The sequence below is a fragment of the Triturus cristatus genome, chromosome 7, assembly GCF_964204655.1.
Source record: "Triturus cristatus chromosome 7, aTriCri1.1, whole genome shotgun sequence".
NCBI lineage: Eukaryota > Metazoa > Chordata > Amphibia > Caudata > Salamandridae > Triturus > Triturus cristatus.
Genome location: NC_140590.1, coordinates 516522673 through 516543852, shown reverse-complemented (window position 1 = coordinate 516543852; position 21180 = coordinate 516522673). Strand labels below are relative to the sequence as shown.

The following is a 21180-nucleotide window of genomic DNA, read 5'->3' as shown; positions in this document are numbered from 1 at the left end:
TGTGTTTTGATTTGAATGCAGTGTGCTGTGGTACATTGTCATGTTTTCCTAGTGTTGGTTTCTTTTATCACCGCTTGGAATTACCAGAAAACTGTGCTCACATCCAAATCTGTACTCGTCTATGAATATGTTAATCAGGTTCTTATATTGCTCTTTAAGATCTCTTTTTTTTTAAGTTCAAGAAAAGGTTTATTGGAAAGATTATTATGATCATAAAAACAATACTTCATATATGCAGTTATTTGTTAATACATAAATACATGAAGGTGTAATAAAGAATAACGATATATAATATCCATTAAAATAGTAAAAGGATAATATAGAAGATGATATGAATACAAGCAAAGGTTCACAGAAATCGTAAATAACAGTACATGTCAAAAATACACAATTAAAATTAAAAAATATATATATATTTAGGTATATGTAATAGAAAATGATAAATTAAACATAATTATAAATAAACAATAGGAGGTCACGGAGGCTTGGTCACTTCTTGTTGTGAGGGAGCAGGTAAAGGAGTTTTCTTCACGATATCGTCTAGAAATTGTGTGAGTGGGCCCCAAAGGTGAGAACGTTTAGTAGCAAGAGAGATAGGATGAACGAGTGCTGTATCAAGGCGATGATTGTGACATACAGCATACCACCAAGCTAAATAGGACAATTTAGAGGAATCTTTCCAGTTTTTTGATATTTGCTGAAAAGCTACAGCTATTAACAAATCAATAAGTGGTAACTGAGATTGACTTGTTTTCCGGTCCGGTGTTAAACTACCTAGGAAAATGTTTGTAGGGGAGAGTGGAATTGTGGTGTGAAATATAGTGTTGATTTGGTGCCAGACCTGTTTCCAAAATATAAAAACATGTGGACATGTGAAAAGCATATGATGGAGATCAGCGTGAACCTGGGAACATGTCCAGCAAGTGTTGAGATTTGTGTTGTGTATTTTATGTAGGTATGTGGGAGTAAGAAACAATCTGTTGTAGCTCTTTAAGATCTCTAGCCAGTGAAGAAGTCCCTGTGTTCACTGTGTGTTATTCTTGAAAGGTCTGTGTCATGAAGACGCGCTGGCATCTTCTTTCATCATCAGCCTTGTATATTCTGATACTTGTGAAAACCCGGTCCCCGGTTATTCCTAAAACCACATGTCCACTCTTTTTCTTCAGCAGCTAACAAAGCATTAGCCTAGATCGTCTTGGTTTTAGCATTATTGGTTGCTTACCAAAATACTCCTTGTTTTAGAACTGTGTTTGCTAAGAGGTTACTACAGCTCCACATCGTGTGTTTTTTTGGGAGGTGCTTGTCACAGTGTGCTGGTAGTTAGCACATTGGGTGGCCTGTTTGCAAACAGAAGCCGACCTTCACTGGAAAGGTTTGGACACATTCTTACTGGTGCAAGAAATCCATAGCTGAAGGCTGATCTTCCTTCTCAGGGATTAGCTAGCAGGTCTTTAAAATCACCTTGAGGTGAGGGGCTATTAAGATCCTTCGAACGTGAAAAGCAGCTCTTCTCGGCAGACCTTCATGAGGACAGGGCCGTGCTGATGCTCCTCAGGACTGAAGTATTCTCAGCTGCTGCCACAGTGCTCGAGGCACCCTTAGCTTTAAGTGTGACAACTGCCTCAACATTTGCTTTCTCACTAGTGAGATCACTGATTGGTCTGCCTCTTCACCCGGCCTGCATCTACAGTGCCGCTCATCTAGGTATGCTGCTAACCCTCGGATTCTGATCATGCCTCATAGAGAATGCAAGACTTGCTTTCCTTTTTACCATCCAAGTTTCTGGAAGCCCAGTGAGCTTTGAGGGAAGGGCCAGCTGCTGTTGATTACTGATTCAGGATTGGCTATCCACCCACGGGAGTGGGCTTAGATGAAAGTTTCTTACCCTTTAAAATATTTATATATGAGTAACAAGTTGACAGCAATCCCTGGCAGGCAGAATTTGCTAGGACATAGGATTGATTGCCTATGTCCCTCAAGCACCTAGGACCTTGCGAAGCATTTAGTGAGTCAGGTTAATTGTACGTTATTTCCTCAGACAAATCTAGGGATCGAAGTTCAACTTTCGGACATTTTTTCTCCTTCTATTTGACCATATTATCTACCTATTCTGTTATTCCTTTCTCTAAAGGTGTGTGAATTAGGAAGAGTTTTACAAATGATTAGTTACAGGCTGTATGGTGAAGCACCTTTAGCAGAGGTTAATTTGTAAAATAATCAGTCCTGGTGCCCAAAGCTGTTCTCAGAAGACTGCTTCCTGAGCTGCCGAATGTTAGGGTTAGTGAATGATAAGCAACATAGTCTGGATTCCACAATATTTATTTTGTATCCACCAACACACCCCTTTTAGCCCTTTATCTTTCTCTTAACAGTTTTTTTCTCTTCCCAACGTTTTCCATTTGCCACTGTTTCTGATGGATACTTGAAACTGCAAATTTCTCACATAAGAATACGTTTCCCGGTGCCAGGCTGGATCTGGAAACTTCTCCCAGCAATGCTTGCCTGTCACTAGGTGATGCCATGCAGCTCTGCCCTGCTTTGCACTGCTTCAGAAGTGACGGAGTGGAGCGCACGTAAGCTTTACCACTGTGCGCTGATGTTTCTTCCTTTCTTTCTGCACTTTCCAATGTGAATTCCCGGTTGCACTCCCAATTTTGACGGCCTGCAGCAACTCATTAAAACAAGCACTGGCATAGCCAATAGGTCTCGCCTTTGGGACCTTATGAGTGTTTAGCCATGCAACAGTTGATGTTGTTGCCCGAAGGATATTGTGGTGGATAACTAAACACTTATAAGGTCCCAGAGGCGAGACCTATTGGCTATGCCAATGCTTGTTACTATGAGCAGTGAAAGGACACTCGAGACCTGATGCAAATCGGAGCGCTTTGCGATGTTACCAGGGCATGGAACAGTTTACAAATGATGCAATACACTACAATACAATGTAGTGTGTGCCTTTCTGTTTGTGGATACCATGACCCTCAGATGAGCATCTTTTCCACAGTTAGGGTTCTTGAACACAGGATACAAACAGCTGATCACTAGATTAAACGTTCACATGTGATCGGGTGTTAATAAAGAACCTGTGCATGCTCGCATCTCTGCAGCGAACAGTGCACGCTGCAGACACAATTTGGCCCAACAGAGTCATTGGGTAGACAAGAGTTTGATGAATCTTACAAGCTTAAGCCTTTGACTATTGATTCTGAGGTTGCAGCTGTCTAAATCCCAGAATCTGTCAATGCTGTATATTACATTGAAGTCTATTATCCATGCATAAAGGCCAATCTCTAATTGTCTTTTTACAGTCAAGCTGTGATGTCTCCGCTCACCCGTAAAAACGAATGACACAGCTGCTATAATAACTTATTACAGGTTAGTTGTGGCTTCATAATAGCTACCAGAGGCAGCAGTGATTGTGAGAGGATGTTCGCACATCTTTACTGCTTGAGCACTGGCTTTTCATACTTCTTGTCTATTTTTATTTCTTTGAACGAAGAGTGATTACCATAAAATAAATTTTCCCATGCTGCAGTTATTTACAGGAAAAATAGAATTGCGGCATGTTTCTAAACATTCTGAGAAACATCATTTTTTAACCTGACTAGTTAAACTGATTCCAACGTATTTTTGCCGTTACCTCTTTTTGGCTGTTTTTAATTTTGCAATACAGATTCTACTTTCATTCTTCATGTCTGCAAATATGCTTTCTTGTACAAGAAAAGCAAGTGCCAAGAATTTAAGTGATTTGTAGGAAGGGTGACGATGTGACCTTTTAATACAAGGAACACAATTCCTATAGCCATAAGTTAAAAGTACACTGTGTGGCACCTCGCAGTTCCATGGCCTTGTAAAGGAACATAGCTTCTGCATCGTTCCTCTATGGTTACAAAACTCCTCTGTGCCTTGAAGTATCCTTATAATGTACGGCTGGGGTACTTTATCCCCTTTCAAATTGTTACACTTCATTTGAATATGGGTTAAATGGGGCTTTGGACGAGTCGGTCTCGAGTATCTGTCTGCCTTTGACTGCCTTTTTTCCCCCCAGGACTTTTAGAGCCTTGTTTGACCCTAATTCACACCGACCACTTATACGCCAGCCCACCTCTGCTGCCAAGCTGCCCTACAGGACTCTAGTTTTACAATAGAGTCTGGCTGAAGTCGCCCTCCTCCAGTCCTTTTTTGGTCTCGGCATCCTCGAGTAGGGTTCTCCTGTCCTTCCGTGGTCCATCTCCGCTGGCAGATACACGGCAAGGCCTGGAAACGGTTACTTTGCACTTTGTAACATTCGTCTCACATAGCTCCATAAAACTGCCACGTGGCGACGACGCTTTTGTCTGTGCCGAGTCTGTGCACGGTCTGGCGCGAGGGCTGCATTAGGGAGAGTCCCAAACCGCATGCATCGCAGTTCGTCGATACCACACGTACACAGCAGTCCGGGAGTGCGCGTGCTCCTTTGAAGCACCCTCATCTCCCAGGCACGCGGTGTCCTTCACGGGGAACGCGAGCCCAGCTTGATGTCAAAGCTCCATTGAGGGGCCCTGGCTGGGCCCGGCTGTCGAGGGGGCGTGCAGCGCCCCAGTAACAGCTGGCACCATTGTGTGGAGCTTCCTCAGGACAGCTGTTCCGTGGGTTCGGAGCATCTTTGGATTTTGATACACCCTTCCTCCCAGCCGAACAGCTGTCCCGTGATTCAAGACGTAAAGACTCCGCCTTCCGCAAATCCCACACAAGTGTTTAGATGCATCTCTGGCGTCTAAAGCCCGACCACGGACAACCCCGGGGAGGGCTCCCTGTCCGGCTGTAATTCATGCACAGGCGCGCGTGCGAGGGTACCGGTCCGAACACTTCAATGGCGCTTCCAGAGTGTCTCTTTCTACTGAGGCCTGCAGTGGCGTACCTAGGCCTGGTATTTAAGGGGCTGGGGGCCACGGATAAAACCGCCAGGACTGCTTACAAAAGGCGACCATGAAGTGTGCGCAGGTGTGGTATACTATATATATATATGTGTATACACACACATAGTAATTTAACCGTTTTAATAACTCTGTGCATTAAACATTATTATGGCCAGCAAAGTAAAAAAAAAGTCTTCAGAGAGTCTCAATCCCTTCCGTTCTCCTCTTCACACCACTCTCGTCTGCAGTCTCTTTCTGGCTCATAGTGCGCCAGGACCCTGGCTTTAGAGTCTGCCTCTGCGTGTCTCTCCTCTCTAATTCTTGCTCCATCATCTGTGTTGCCCATTTCTCCCGCTTTCCTGGTCTCTGGGGCACCACTGGTTGCTAAACAGTATCGCTTTCCCCTGTGTCGCCCATAATGCAGAGCCCGGGCCTTTCTCTGGCACTGGCTGCAGTGCCTGGTTTCGCACCCTGGATTCTTCACCCCCTCTTTTTCTACCATCCTTGACCTCGCATTTGCACTCCCCCTTGCCACTCAGGCTGCCAAACCCTCACTGAGTCTCTGCTCTGTCACCCCTACCGTGGAGCCTCGGCTGTCTGGGCTTACCCTGTCAACAAAGCACGTCACTTCCTGGATCTCTCCCATCCCACCGTCCTCTCCTGGCTGTGCTTGAAACCTCATAGTCTTGGCACTAATTAATATTCCTAGCATGTAAACCTTGGTTCAAGGTCTTCTTGCTAGCCCTGTTGCACAACAAGCTTCAGTTGCCCTAATCTTGCTTATTTTCAATTCTGCAGAGTATTTGATCAGGGGCGGCTTCTCCGTAATTGCAGAGGATCATCGCAGCCCCACAGCAGTGTTGAGAGCCGGGATGGAGAAAAGCCACAGGCTCCCTGTGCCTCAGTGAGCATCAGACCAGCCTGCTCAGGCCAATCCCCAACCTGCTTTCATGCTTGGTATGGCATGAGAGCAGCGTCTGGATTGGGTGGGGAGCCTGTGCTTTGTGCACCAGTGACTGCTGGAAGGAGAAAAGCACTGATACGGCAACAGCGTCGGTGACAGGGCAGGTACGTTTTTTTTTTTATATTATTATTCTCCTTATCCCCCGTTCCTCCCCTCCTCACCCCCACACTTTAGTGTTGCGTGGTTTGCCACTGGTATTGATTACACAACAGAGTTCACCTTGGCAGCCAAGTGAGTGGGGGAATAACCACTCAAGTCAGTCAGTCAAAATTACTTTATTCGGCTCATATCAAGAACCATAAAAGTGCAAGTTATCACAATAAATACAATATATATTACAGTTAAAATAAGCATGTGCACATGATTTTAAAACACTACATTAAAATAAGACAAGGTCGAGTTTGCTCATAATTCACAGTTAATTTTAAACAAGACTAAGACCACATGATTTTTTTCCTTAATCTCATCGCAATGGTCAAAAAATTTGCAATGTTAAAAATCTCCCAGGTAGTGCTTAGCAGCTGGAGATACAAAAGAGCAGGTTTGACTTGTCTGAATCCCTTATTCTTGATAAGAGGGATGATAAATTTTCTGCGGAGAGGGGACAACTGTTTGCAAAAGAAAATAAGGTGAACAGTGTCCTTAAGAGAGAATCTGTCACATGAACAGATCTCTAAGTCCCTGTCCTTCATCCATCCTGCGGAATCAGTGAACAAAAGATGGTATTTGTTCAGTCTAAACCTTGTCAATAAAAAGCGATGATTCATGTTATTCACTATGGTCAAGTAAGGTTCTATGCTGCATGTAGTTATTAATAGCTGATGGGCCTTTACTGTAGGTTTTGTTAACTCCTTTTCTTCTCTGGCTAGAGTGGTTCTGAGCTTATGTATATCTTTTACCCATTTGCGATCTCCCTTTGATAAATTAATGGGATTATCGAATATGTCTGGGCGGCCTATTTCGTCACTTAGGTTCTTAACATAACGCAGCCATGGAATAGCCTTTCCGAACTCAAGCGATAAACAGTCTGTTATAATTTCGCGATTTAGTTCAAGTTCCGGATTTAGCCAGATTGATATCCATTTTAATAGGGGGGCTAAAGCTATCCGATCAGTTAAGTAACCAACCCCACATTCTTGATGTACAATATAACCAGAGGTTGCCTGGGGGAGCGATAGAATGGTTTTTAAGAACTTGTCCTCTACCACCTGAAGTTCCTTCACATTTTTAAAACCCCACAGGTCCGCACCATACATAGCTATGGAGGTACATTTGGCTGCATAAATGTTCAGTATGGCTTGCATGGGTTTCACCCCCAGTTTGCGGGCGAAGTCCAGAACACCTATAATGGATCTAGCAAAGGCATTACGTTTTGCAGCTAATTGAGGGGCCCAAGATGACTTATCATCAAAAATAACCCCCAAATATGGGAAGCTTGTGATTCTAGATAAAACGTGGCCCTCACATAGCATGGTCTTAATTTTCTTGGGTTTACAACCTACAGTCATGACGTGCGATTTAGAGAAGTTCACGCTTAAATCAAGTCTTTTCATGAAGTCAGCAAATGTATCTAGGAGACTTTGAAGCCCTACTGCTGTGCGTGCTAACAATGCAGCATCGTCTGCATATAATAATGCATGAATTTGATACTTCCCAGCCTTAGGGATATCCTTACAAGACTCTGTTAAGGCAGTGGCAAGGTCATTAATATAAAGTGTAAAAAGGAGGGGAGCTAAAATACAGCCCTGCCTGACACCATTGGAGATTCCAATCTTGCCAGTGCAGTTACCCAATCGGTCGTATCTGACAATGGCAGAGAGATCTCTATGAAGATCTGCTAAAAAATAGACAAGATTTTCGTCTACTCCCTGCTTGAGGAGGAGTTCCCAGAGTTTCGACCGATTCACTCGGTCAAAGGCCGAGGATAAGTCCATAAAGGCCAGATGTAACGTCCCTTTCTTAGCTATAGTATATTTACCTATTAAAAGGTAAAGATTCAAGCTTTGGTCTATGGTGCCACGGCCCTTGCGGAACCCATATTGTAGGCACGAAAGGGTGTTGGTATCCTCCAACCAATCTGTTAATTTACCTAAAACTACTCGCCCCAGGACTTTAACTGCGGAATCAATGAGTGAGATGGGGCGATAACAACTAGGGTCCCCTCTGTTACCCTTTTTAAAAATGGGTATGATCACTGACTCGGACCAAGTGTCCGGAATGCCTGCGACACAGACCCTGTTAAAAATATTCATTAAAACTGTGGACCACGTCTCGATGTCTGATTTAAAAAGGTCCGAGGGGACGCCATCGGGACCCGGAGCCTTATTGCTCGTCATCTTGCCGATGGCCTCAGCCACCTCGCCCTTGGTTACGGATAAAGTATATTGTTTTGTAGTGGGAAGAGGGGGATTTAATCCACCATTCATGCCCACTTCGTAGACTGACTTGAAGTGAGAGTGCCACTGGTGAACCCCAATACCGCAATCTAATTGAGTGTTACAGGAATCGCGAAAGAAAGGTTTATTAACGACAGACCAGAACTTTGCACTATTGCGAAGGACGTCAACGGAAGAAAGTTCCTCCCAAGCGTCCTCCCGGATCTCCTTTTTCCTAGTAGCCAAGGTTTTAGTATAATCTTTCCTGAGTTGAGCTATGTTAGACCGATTCAAAGGTTTGCTGCTCAAGGCCGCCCTCAATTTTCTGTTGGCCAGAGAACAGTTTTTGTCAAACCAACCTAACTCTGCCTTGTCCATTGTTTTCGCTGGACACCGAAGATCAGCTGAGATCTGGGAGCAGATTGCGGAATACGCCCCTAGTACTTCCATGTTCCCTGCTTCCAAGTCAAGGCACGTGGTCAACTCAGGGCCAACCTTCTTTTTCAAATTTGCAAAGAAATCATCGGGGATGACTTTGTCCCATCTGATTCTGCGATCCTGATCAGTTGGGCGAATATGAGATTTGTCCGTTCTGTCGGCGACTATAACAGGTTGTAAAAAAAGATCAGACAAGATAAGGACCACAGGATTATGGTCACTGAAATGTGTCCAGACTGCCGAATATTCCTTAGTCCTGTTCCTCAATCCTGAACTGATAAAGATATAGTCGATCACAGAGTATTTCCCATTCCCTTTAAATGTTGGGATGTTCTCATCCACCATGGCAAGGAGTAACAAGCCATGGTCAGCAAGAATTGTTTCCAAGAGAGCACCCTGAGAGGAGTGCTCAAAGTGGGCCTCCCGTGATTCAGTTGGGCCTAAGGGATCCCCCAGATAACACTTCTCTGGGCATCTGTGAATATTAAAGTCGCCCATAATAATAATAGGACAAATTATCTCAGTTTTCTCTCTAAAATTAGCCAAAAAACAATGTAATGCGGTAAGATGCTCAACCGTGGTGTCTCTGTAAAAAGAGTTGTAAAAATTAACAATTAAAAAATTACTACCCCCATTGAGGGAGATCTGAACTGCCAAACAGTTACATGAGCCTGTATCTAATTGAGTCAGCGAGCCAGGAATGCTAGCTGAGATCAGGGTAACCAAACCTCCCTTGGCCCTCCCCATATGAGACAGTACGGCAGGTACAAAAAAACTTTTATAACCATCTAAACTCAAGGTGTTGTCCGTGTCCCAAGTCTCTTGGAGGCAGATTACTTCGCCTGAGCAGATAAGATCTCTCCAGGCCGGGTCATCTGCCTTATTTCTCAGCCCTGCTATGTTCCAGGAGACCAATTTAGTTAGAGGGCCCGTGGGACCATTACAAGCACTATTAACTATCAAAGGTACCATGTCTGGGACTGCTGGCTGAGTTTCGGACACTATACTTAGTTCTTGCTGCCCTAGTCACTCGTTGTCATCCAGGGTGGATAGGGCAGAGTATCTATTAGAGATAGGGACGACATAGTCAAGGGGGGTGCAACTCTTTTGGAAGTTATTGGTCGTCCTTGGGTCAGGAGCGGGGGGATAGAAAAAACCCAAGGGGAAGACATTAACATAATCATAATGGACTCTGGCAGAACCTGCCTGCCTCAGAATGTCCTCAACCAACCTGGGAGATCTGAAACTTATGACAATACAGTCACCGTCTAAGCACTTGTTAGTCTTACCCACCCAAGGGACTCGTCTAATCATCAAAAAATTACTATGTAAATGTTGCCCCAATACGGTTTTATTTGACAAATAATGAAGGGCTTTGTTTTTTAATGAGGACCAGTGTTCACTGTTCCCGTCCACAAGCTTAGGAACATTGGCTAAAATAATAGAGTAGGGGCAGGCCTCAGGAGGTAAGTGTAGTGTCGAGTCCCTCCCTGGGGGCCGACCCGGGGAACAAATCCTCCCCCTTAGGTTCAGCTTGTGTGTTACCCTACCCTGAGATATGTCTTCAACAATGGGAGGTTGGGAAATGGTAGAAGAGCCTATAGCTGGTGTAGTGCAAGGAAGTGTAGGTTGATGGTGTGTGGTGATCATAGAATCCAGCATATTGTCAACTGTAGTTGTACACGCATTTAGGGAATCAGCTACCTCAGGTCTTAAATCGGCATTTAAAACCTTAGTTTGGAGGTGTGACTCGATTTTGGTGATGCGGTCCTCTATTCGTTTCAAAACAGCCATTAACGGTACAGTTAATAGCTTAAGGCGAGCATCAATGATGGTCGCTATATCTGACCCTATATCTAACCCTATACACTTGTTACCAGTGTCGGGGCCCTGAGTTATACAGTGGTTGACTCCCCCGCACGTTGACTCACCAACTAAACGAGGAATACTAAGGTTAGCCTGTGGCAACCCCTGATCAGGATTGCTCTTTCTGGGGATTTTTGCCTGTTTCCGTGCTCCCAGGGAGTTATTTGCCTTTCTTTTACCTGCCATGGTTTTACCCCCCTTAGATAGCTGATTAGAAATGCCTCTTGATTGTCTAGTTCTAACAGCTACCGGAGAGGGGGCAGGACTAGGATTGGATAACAAGGCAGGTATAACTAAAGAGGTCTCCGCCATTTCAGACCCATTTTGAGACATACTAGGGTTGGCATCATCAGGGAGTACAACAGCTGCAGTGGTCGTAGGAGGGGTACAAGATGCGACTAACCTGGGAGGTTCAAGTGATAGTCTACGTTCCACTAACGCAATTTCTTTTACAATAGCAGATTCAGCATGTTTTAGGTAACTATCAAGAGTTCCCAAGCCCCCAGTCCTTTTACAAATTTTAGAGTTCATTCTCCGCTATGATAGAATGCAGATGCAAGCCGTGGGAGATGCAGCCAGCCACCAGGAATCGTCACTTCAATCACAACAGGAATATTTGTCACAGTTTTACCTAATGCGTACGGTCTGTTTGTAGATAGTAGATGGTGTCCCGCGATCACATGCCAAAGAGAAGGGGCCCGGCCCAGCCTCACTCGGCCTCTGAGGGCCTAAGAGGGCCCGCCCTTTGCCCGGGCTTAGCCCGGCGCCGCCCGCGCGCGTCCCGCAATGCGGGAGAAGCGTCGCGCTTTTATGCGCCTCCGGGCGCAAGGCACTCTGGGGGCTGTGGTCTCCGGTCTCCGGTCTCCGGCCGCGAGAGATGGCAATGGCGGCGGGGAGACACAACGAGGAGGTCCCCGGTAGCGGCGCCAGCAACACCAGCCCCAAGACACAAAGAAAAGTTCACCAGCAGGTAGGCAGCGTTCGAATTAATCAGGGTTCCCGCTCTGCAACACGAGCGTCGCGCTTTTATGCGCCTCCGGGCGCAAGGCACTCTGGGGGCTGTGGTCTCCGGTCTCCGGCCGCGAGAGATGGCAATGGCGGCGGGGAGACACAACGAGGAGGTCCCCGGTAGCGGCGCCAGCAACACCAGCCCCAAGACACAAAGAAAAGTTCACCAGCAGGTAGGCAGCGTTCGAATTAATCAGGGTTCCCGCTCTGCAACACGAGCGTCGCGCTTTTATGCGCCTCCGGGCGCAAGGCACTCTGGGGGCTGTGGTCTCCGGTCTCCGGTCTCCGGCCGCGAGAGATGGCAATGGCGGCGGGGAGACACAACGAGGAGGTCCCCGGTAGCGGCGCCAGCAACACCAGCCCCAAGACACAAAGAAAAGTTCACCAGCAGGTAGGCAGCGTTCGAATTAATCAGGGTTCCCGCTCTGCAACACGAGCGTCGCGCTTTTATGCGCCTCCGGGCGCAAGGCACTCTGGGGGCTGTGGTCTCCGGTCTCCGGTCTCCGGCCGCGAGAGATGGCAATGGCGGCGGGGAGACACAACGAGGAGGTCCCCGGTAGCGGCGCCAGCAACACCAGCCCCAAGACACAAAGAAAAGTTCACCAGCAGGTAGGCAGCGTTCGAATTAATCAGGGTTCCCGCTCTGCAACACGAGCGTCGCGCTTTTATGCGCCTCCGGGCGCAAGGCACTCTGGGGGCTGTGGTCTCCGGTCTCCGGTCTCCGGCCGCGAGAGATGGCAATGGCGGCGGGGAGACACAACGAGGAGGTCCCCGGTAGCGGCGCCAGCAACACCAGCCCCAAGACACAAAGAAAAGTTCACCAGCAGGTAGGCAGCGTTCGAATTAATCAGGGTTCCACTCATTTTCAAAGAGGAGGCTTTAAAAAGGCATGTACTGTTACTTGTGCCATCTCTAAAGTTCCAGAAACAGTTTTCATTTTTCTGTGCGCTCAAAATCAAACCATTAGATTTGCCCATATTTGGGATCCCAGACACCCTGCAAACGTCCAGTTTGTGTTTCTTTCGTTAGAAGAGTGGAGGCACAATTCTGGGCTACAAAATCAAAGTAAGGACCCTCTCTTTCTGAACTTTTACAAATGCTTGTGTAGCAAGAACCTACGTTTTGTTGCCTAATTCTGAAAAAGTGGTTACTGCGCCTTTCTAATAAGGACCTCCTGTAAAGGATAAGAGGAGGCGTGGCCTAGCAATGCAACTTTCAGCTGCAGAGCCTACAGACCAGCGGGCTAATCTCAGGTGTCTCTATTCATCGCAGCGTGTGATCCTGGGCAGCTCAATAAATCCCCTTGGTCGAAGATACAACAGTCTAAGTGCCAGTATTTAACACTATATGAAAATCCCAGGGCTCGCCGCGTGCCTATGCTAATGAGCCAGGCCGCAGACACACTCTTTTCTTTTTGGGAATACTTTTATTTTTTCTCATGATTTTGTTCCTAGCCTTCTGGACTTCCTCATTCCACACTCGGATCTGATACTTATTTTTTTAAGACTAGGATTGGTATAAATTATGTTGACAGCCGTTGAATGCACTATACCGAACCATCTGTACAGTTTTAAAACAGCTGTTTCTACGTGAGGGTAACTCAACACTGGCTAAGAGACTTTCCTAAAGCTTTGTTAGAAATTCTTAACGGAAATCTGAAATTTCAGACTCAGTGAGCCTTTTATACCAGAGATATCAACTCACAAAATATTAAGAAACGCAAGAAGCAGTTAAGCGACAAACAATTACACAAAATGCAGCAGCACTGTGACGATTTTACCGCCAGACTACCGGTAGGCAGCCACTGGGTCACCAAGCATGAGATATACACTCCCAGACATATTCAATGGCGGAGGATATTGGGTGAATATTAGTAGCACAAGGATACATTTTCTCACAACATTTGAAAACAAAATTGCACGCATTTGAAGACAGACACTGACATTAGGGCCATAAACCTCGCTAGTAAGAACAGTTTCCTGTGAACTATGTTTAGGGTCTGTCAGGGCCTGTAATCCCAATCTGGGCACAAATGAGAGTTTGCATTTGAATTGGGATAAAACGTGAAGGTAGTGTGAAATAACTACAACTTCCAGAACTTGTGTGGGAAAAAGGTAAAATTCTGGGCTTCACAGCCCCGAACGAGGGAAAGTAATGCGTGGAACCCTGAACTGGGAGGTATTACCGCATCCAGTAAATACTATGCCCTGAGATATCAATATATATATAATGTGCAGAATTACTGCACTGAACGACAGGCCCACTGGAAGTGAGGGCCTTAGAGGGCTGTGGTTTAGAAAAGAAGAACACTCTGCCTCTTTTTGCATGTTCACCCCAAATTTCTGGACTGATGCTGCTGGTTTTTCAACCCCGAGAGGAGCGCACGGAGGCCTGCCATCCAGACCTCAGTGCCAGTGTTCTAATCGACTACAAAGTGTATATCGCATTGGCTATTCCCAATTGGCAAGTACAGACTTAGATATAAGCCCCTAGTATATAGTGCCCAGTGTATAGGCCATGTAAGACAGTGTCCACTCACGGCTGCAGCACTGGTTGTGCCACCATGTGTGCGACAAAGTACATAATGTCTCCCCGCCTGTCACTGCAGACTGAAAGGGCAGTGGTCACACTGCTAGTTCGACTTTGCCATTACCATTAAGGGCAAGGCCCCTCTTCCCTCAATAGTATTTGTGAGTCTCCCCTAAGGAAGGTCTATAGAGCCCTAAGGCAGGAAACAATATATTATTAAGTAGGACATGTTTATATGTGTCTTAGCAGCAAAATCCCCCAAATTGCTGTTTTGCTGTGAAAGTTAGTAGCCCCAGTGGCTAATACAGGGTTATAGGCTGGCACCCAGCCTGGCTAACTTCTGAATGAGACTACCTAACTGGCACTGTAAGAAATCAAAGGAATCATGGCATTAAACCCGACCTGATGCCCAGGTCAAAGCTAATGTTACTATTAAAGTAAGGAAAGTTTTAGACAGTTGCCCACTCTGGACTCAAGTGGTCCAGTAGCCGCAAACAGGCTGTGACCCATAGACAGCTTTCTGCCATCCTGGAGAGTAGTATCAACCACTCCCTGGCTTAGGATCAAGCACAGCCTGCCACAGGGTGAGGTGTCACCTACCCTTCGCAGGAAGCCGCTCGGAGTGTTAGCCCAAATGTCAAGCTTCAAAGGGGAAGCCGGCTTTGATGGGCAAATGCCGATAACACTCATGGGTGGCTGCTCTTTGTTAACCTAGACTAATTGGAGATAGGGCCAGAGAGGGAAAGCCCATCCCCAAACCAGCTTTCTGGTGGGCGTGTAGCCCCCAAGTAGTCACACCCCTAGGGTGGGCTGCTGAGCTCCTAACATCTGAGGAAGGGTCCCGACATCTTGAGAGTGGCCAGAATGGTGCAGTTTGGGATTGCCAGATGCCAAACATCGTAAAAGTCGTCACCCAGAGGGCGGGGACCTGGTAGCCTATTGGCTAATGACTGCATTGTCCCCTCAGGGCACTTTAGCAGCATAAATAGGGCACCCCAGGCTCCCTGGACCCTTAAAACACCAAGGATTTGGAAAGAAGACTGAAGAAGGACAGCCCTGCTGCCCGTGGATCTGCACAAAGAGAGGCTGCACCGTCTGCTGGACTGCTCCTGCTTCACTTTGGACAGAGCTTAATTTGAGCGAGTGGTTTCCGGTGCTCGGCACCAGCACATAATTGGCAACACCAGAATTTATGACGGTCTGCAACATGGTGGCGCTGGCTGATTAAGTTAGAAATGAGCACAACAACAGTCATTTATTAATTCAATATTCATTAAAAAGGGCTAGTACCTGCTGCCGAAGCCATTCCAACAGCTTTGGGGGCCTGAAATAGTCTTAATTGTCACACCTTTAGGAGTGTGGTAGTTAGTTGTTTTGATACTGTGATTGGCAGCACTGACCGGGGAAATGGTTAGTGCAAGGTGCAGTTCCTCCTGACGAGGGCCCTGGCACTTATTATTATTATTTTTTCTTTACAAATTAAGCACGGACTTTGGGCAAGTGAAGTTTGGACTGGGCCTGCGACTCCTAGCTCCAGGAAATGTTGATCCCCAGACCAGAAAAGTGACTTAAAGGATCAGCTTCTTGGTTTTAAGGTCTTCTTGCTTACTCTCTTGCACAACAATCTTTGGTTACCCTCATCTCACCTTTCTTCAATTCTCCAGTGTATTGATCACACAAAGAGTTCATCTTGGCAGCCAGGTGAGTGGGGGAATAACCATTCATTTTCAAACAAGAGGCTTATCGAAAAGGCATGTACTGTTACATTGCACCATCTCTAAAATTCCAGAAACATTTCACATTTTTCTTCACACTTAAAATAGAGAAAATCAAACCATTAGATTTGCCCATATTTGGGATCCCAGACACGCTGGAAACGTCCATTTTGTGTTTGTTTCGTTAGAGAGCGAAGACACAATTCGGGCTGCAAAATCAAAGTATTTCTCCACTCTTTCTGAACTTTTACAAATGCACGCGTTGCAACAACCTATGTTTGTTACCTAATTCTGAAAAAGTGGTTACTGCGCCATTCTAATAAGGACTTTCTATAACGGATAAAAAGGAGACGTGACCTAGCCATTCAACTTTGAGCTGCGGAGCCTATAGACTAGCGTGCTAATCTCAGATGTCTCTATTCATCGCAGCGTGTGATCCTGGGCAGCTCACTTAATCCCCTTTGTTTGAGTTAGAAATAGGCTAAGTGCCAGTATTTAACACTATATGAAAATCCTAGGGCTCACCGCGTTCCTATGCTAATGAGCCAAGCCACAGACACACAGTTTTCTTTTTGGGTATACCTTTATTTTTTCTCATGATTTTGTTCCTAGCTTTCTGGACTTCCTCATTCCACACTCGGATCTGATACTTACCTCTTTTAAGACTAGGATTGGTGTAAATGATGTTGACAGCCGTTGAATGCATGATACTGAACATTCTGTACAGTTTTAAAACAGCTGTTTCTACGTGAGAGTAACTAAACACTGGCCAGCAGTCTTTCCTAAAGCTTAGTTAGACAATTTTACCGGAAATCTGAAATTTCAGACTCTGTGAACCTTTTATACCAGAGATGTCAGCAATCAAAATATAAAAATACGGAAGAAGCACTTAAGCAACAAACGATTCCATAAGATGCAGTAACGCTGGGTCAGTCTTACCGACAGACTACCGGCAGGCAGCCACTGGGCCACCAAGCATGAAACAAACACTCCCAGACAGATTCCATGGCGGACGATATTGGGTGGATATTAGTAGCCCAAGGATACATTTTCTCGCAACATTTGAAAACAAAATTGCACGCGTTTGAAGGCAGACAGACACTGATTTGGGTTTCATAAACCTCAACAGTAAGAACAGTTTCCTGGTAACCAAATATAGAATCTCAATCGAACTGAACCGGTAATCCCAATCTTGCTACAAATGACGGTATGCGCTTGAATTGGGATAAAACGTAGAGGAAGTATGAAAGAACTACAACTTCCAGAACTTCTGAGGGAAAAAAGTAAAATTCCCAGTTTTACATGCTAGAACGAAGGAAAGTAAGGCGCGGAACTCTGAACTGGGAGGTATTACCGCATCCTCTCTCTCTCTCTCTCTCTCTCTCTCTCTCTCTCTATATATATATATATATATATATATATATATATATATATATATATATATATGCTGAACACTTAGTCTAACACCATCCATATAGCAGGAACAGACAAATACGGACCCAAAAGTAGGTGCAAAGTTTTTATTAGTTCCCCTGCACCGCCGCCATGACGCGTTTCGGCCTGCAAGCGGCCTTGATATATATATATATAACTTGGATTCCGTTCCTGCAGCAATTTATCTCCCGCCAACAAAACGGGTACAGACCACGGTATGCGTGCACAAATTAGTTTATTCTTTGACAGCCAATATATATATATGCATAATTACTTCACTGAATAACAGGCCCACTCGAAATGAGGGCCTTAGAAGTCTGAGGATTGGAAAGGAAATATATTCTGCAGTATTTTCGCTTTTGACAGATAATTTGAGAAATAAAGGAAATGGGGTTGCCATATATTTTCATTGAAAGTGTTGAAGTAGTAAAGATGCGCCTTTTAAACTTTATGAAGTGTTGTTTTCCCAATAGGTTGCAATCCCTGTTAGCTTTGCAAGCCTTGTGAGTTAAAAAAATGTAAAAACATAGGAGAAGTCAGCATTCGATTGTTTTGCATGAAGCCGTTCCAGCAAAATACAACATTTAGCAGAATTAATTTGTAAAATAATATTAATAAACTTTGTGAAAAAGTTCATCAGAGACCACATTTTTCAGAGGATCTGTTTTTGGGAAAAACTATAAAAGTTTCCTTTACAATGCCCAAAGTTTACTTGCTTTGCAAAACTGTGCAATCAAAGTGTACCCTTCACATGCTCTTACTTTCATCATGATAAAAAAAATAACAATTTTGTAGCTTCAGGGTCCCATCACACTACTTACTTCCTTGTCTCTAGAGTGGCTGCCTCACTCTAGGTCATTAAGGACATTGTTTGTAGTCCTGAACCTTTCTCCTAAAAAAACATGTATTTCAGCTGTGTTAGTTCAGTTAGTGCAATTGAAACAAAACATGACTACAACATCCAGAATGCATTAGGCTATTACATGAAAGTCTAGGACTACAAATAATGTCCGTAATCACCCTGCCTGCCACTTCGGTGCAGCCTTGCTCCTTTATCAGCTCAAAACCTTTGTAAAGCCATGGGATGGCCTTATTGAGTTTACATTGCTGATATTGCAGCATTGAAGCCACAGATGGCAGAAATATCAGTGGCGGCGTAGACCTATAATTTTATATTACATTTGTGGTTTGCGTTGCCCAAGGTATGAAACACAAGAAAATCATTTTGGTAGATATTAGTGCAATGAATATAACATACCTCTTCCAAAATGCAATACCAGACATGAACCTGCAAGAGCCATCAATGAGCTTCACAGCGCTTACATCATCTTAAAAGCATGAGCCCCCGCTGAGGCAAAAACAACGATAGCCAATAAGTCTACCTAAAGCAAACCACACGCAATACTTTCTACCAGTAACAATAGACGAATGTAGACACGCGCTGCAATGAAATCTATCTGGAGACCACTAAGCGCCAAACAATTCTCTGTTTCTACCATCACTTGCAAATCACCAATCGCTTCTCCGCCACTGTCTGCTCTTCTCCCTGAAGCATCCTCTCTCGTGGTCTCTGCCATGAGACGGCTTCTCTCTGAGACTACCCCTCCTCTCTTAGTTGGATTCACTATACGGTCCCATTCTCTAATGACAATTAACATTAGCGTGGACTTGCCAGCACTAGACTTACCGTCTGGACTGATCGCTAAGATGTCTACCATGGCGGGTTGGGGCTTGATGTCCACATGAAGCTGTTGATTGGTTGGGGAGTGTAGAGAGTTTTCCAGCTGCCTGACGGGTGTAGCAGGAGCCTCATAGGTCTTTGCCACCTGTATTTCCACCCTCTTGGGAAGGATTTCAGCTGATGGGACCACAGGAGTCTCGGCTTTCCGTTGAGACACCTCAGGTATTTTGGAGCCTGGGGAGTCCACTCTCCGGAGTGGCAGATCCTGGGGTTTCCCAAGAGTCACCTCAGTCCTCCTGGGGATTGGCTCCGGCGGTTTATGCCCTGTCGCCTCACTCCTTTTGAGGCCGAACCTGGAGAGGCCAGAGCTGGAGTTTTCCACCTGCTTTGAAGAGATGTCGATGGAGATCTCGGTCCGTCTGGACATTGACTCCGGGGCCTTTGGGCCGCTGAGCTCAACGCGCCTTAGCGATGGCTTCGGAGACTTCTGGCCAGATATGTCCACATGTCTGGCTTCTGAATTTCTTGCCCCAATCTCCTGGAACTTCTGTGTAGACACGGTAGTCCTGAGAAGTGGATTGGGAGTCCGTCTGGGTGGTCCAGTAGAATTTGGTGACTGGTCTACCTCTTCAACCTCGAAAGACCTTTTCAACGCTGAAAGATTAAAGAGCGATATGTTAATGTCCATTGACACTTTTCTATCACTTTTTCTATTTAGATGATGGTAATCTACAAACATTTCAGAACATGAGTGATTGCACTATCTCCAGACTCCTAGCATTTAACATCTAGTCCATGCCCTGCACAATTCATAAGTTCAACACAATGCCTTCCTAGAAATATGCTGCGTCCCACTCACTGGCCTTGCGATCTCTACACCTGATCACTCGTGAATGTTGTCAGCCAAGCCCACCTAAATCAACATCACATGTTATGTTATTGTGGCATTCTTTGATTGAGCGTCACTTATTATTTTGTGGGAGGAAGGCTTTAAGTGATTCAAAAGTTGAGTCCCTGTATTAAAAGTCTAAAATCGTCCATAAATTAAGATTTTGGGAGTGAATATAGATTTAGAGAGTGGCTTATCTGAGCAACCTGTCGTCCCCCTTGCAGTATTATGAGGATAAAGTAAACATAAGAATTAAAGTGTCTGCCCTGCCGATTTCACTTACTTTACAAACATTCCTTTAACATTTGCAAAGAAGAAAAAAAACATTGATTGAAGCTGTACTGTTCTTAAACAAGGGTGTATAACAGCCCACGAGACAGGGGGTGGGAGGGAAGGAGTTGTGTGCTCAGTTGCATTTTCCCACATTTAAATACAGGTCTACCGTGCTACAAGTACTTGATGATAAAGTGATGTGAGCTAGAACGCCAGAATTTACTAAATACGTGGTGCTTGATGACCAGAGATTGTTCGACCTCCACCCCAGTTTACGAACCAAACTGTCAATAACTCCTCTACTAACAGAAGGATTTTTCAAAACCACTACAATGTAGGTAGACTGATGCCACCACATGTGACCTAAAATTCACTCCAGCTCCTCTGTCCGCCTAAGCAAAAAATATTTTTGGGGGCTACTGACGATGTATAGCCATCACCTGGCCCTAAGTCAAGAGGGTGGCTTTAGCATGTCCCGTCTTTTCAACCAACCCACGCCAGGCATGCCCATACTCAGAATGGTGTAAGTGGAAAAACGAAACAAGCATTGGCATAGCCAATAGGTCTCGCCTTTGGGACCTTATAAGTGTTTAGCCATGCAACAGTTGCATAACTAAATACTTCTAAGGTCCCAAAAGCGAGACCTATTGGCTATGCCAATGAAAGTAATCGCGGTCAAGTAATCGAGACCTAAAAAAAAACTGGATTGGCCAAAAGTCACCAACATGACATGAGAGCAGCTGACAGCAAAACTGCAGTACTAAGCACAAGCGCAGTCCAAGAAAAAAAACCTGGATTGGAAGTGTGTTACTGTTGGTTGCCTACTAGGTGTGTCATGAGTTTCATGGGGAGAGAATAACCTCTTTTCTCGTAAATCTCTCTCGCTCAGTGTCTCTTTGTCCTTCCTCCATTGGCCCTCTTCTATCTACCAAAACTGTTGGCTTGCCTTAGGCCATTATAGCACGTATTCAACTAAACCATTTTTAGTCAACAGAACTTATCCCGCTGAGGTGTATAGTTAAATTTGTCTCATTCTAACTTTGAACCTACAAGTCCTGGCACACCAGCATCCTTGGTGCTGTTGGTGGAAAACAAAGGACTGGGTGGATA

General features: G+C 45.2%; 1 protein-coding gene across 3 annotated transcripts in view; it reads right to left on the bottom strand.

Annotated features, from left to right (window-relative positions):
* Nucleotides 1-21180, bottom strand: part of SEPTIN9 (septin 9) — an 844294-nt gene that overhangs the window by 350544 nt on the left and 472570 nt on the right. For all 3 annotated transcript variants that reach the window (XM_085616876.1, XM_085616877.1, XM_085616878.1), the window contains one exon: nucleotides 18915-19562. In XM_085616876.1, the coding sequence (XP_085473002.1) occupies nucleotides 18915-19562 (648 nt within the window). The remainder of the gene's footprint in view (nucleotides 1-18914; nucleotides 19563-21180) is intronic.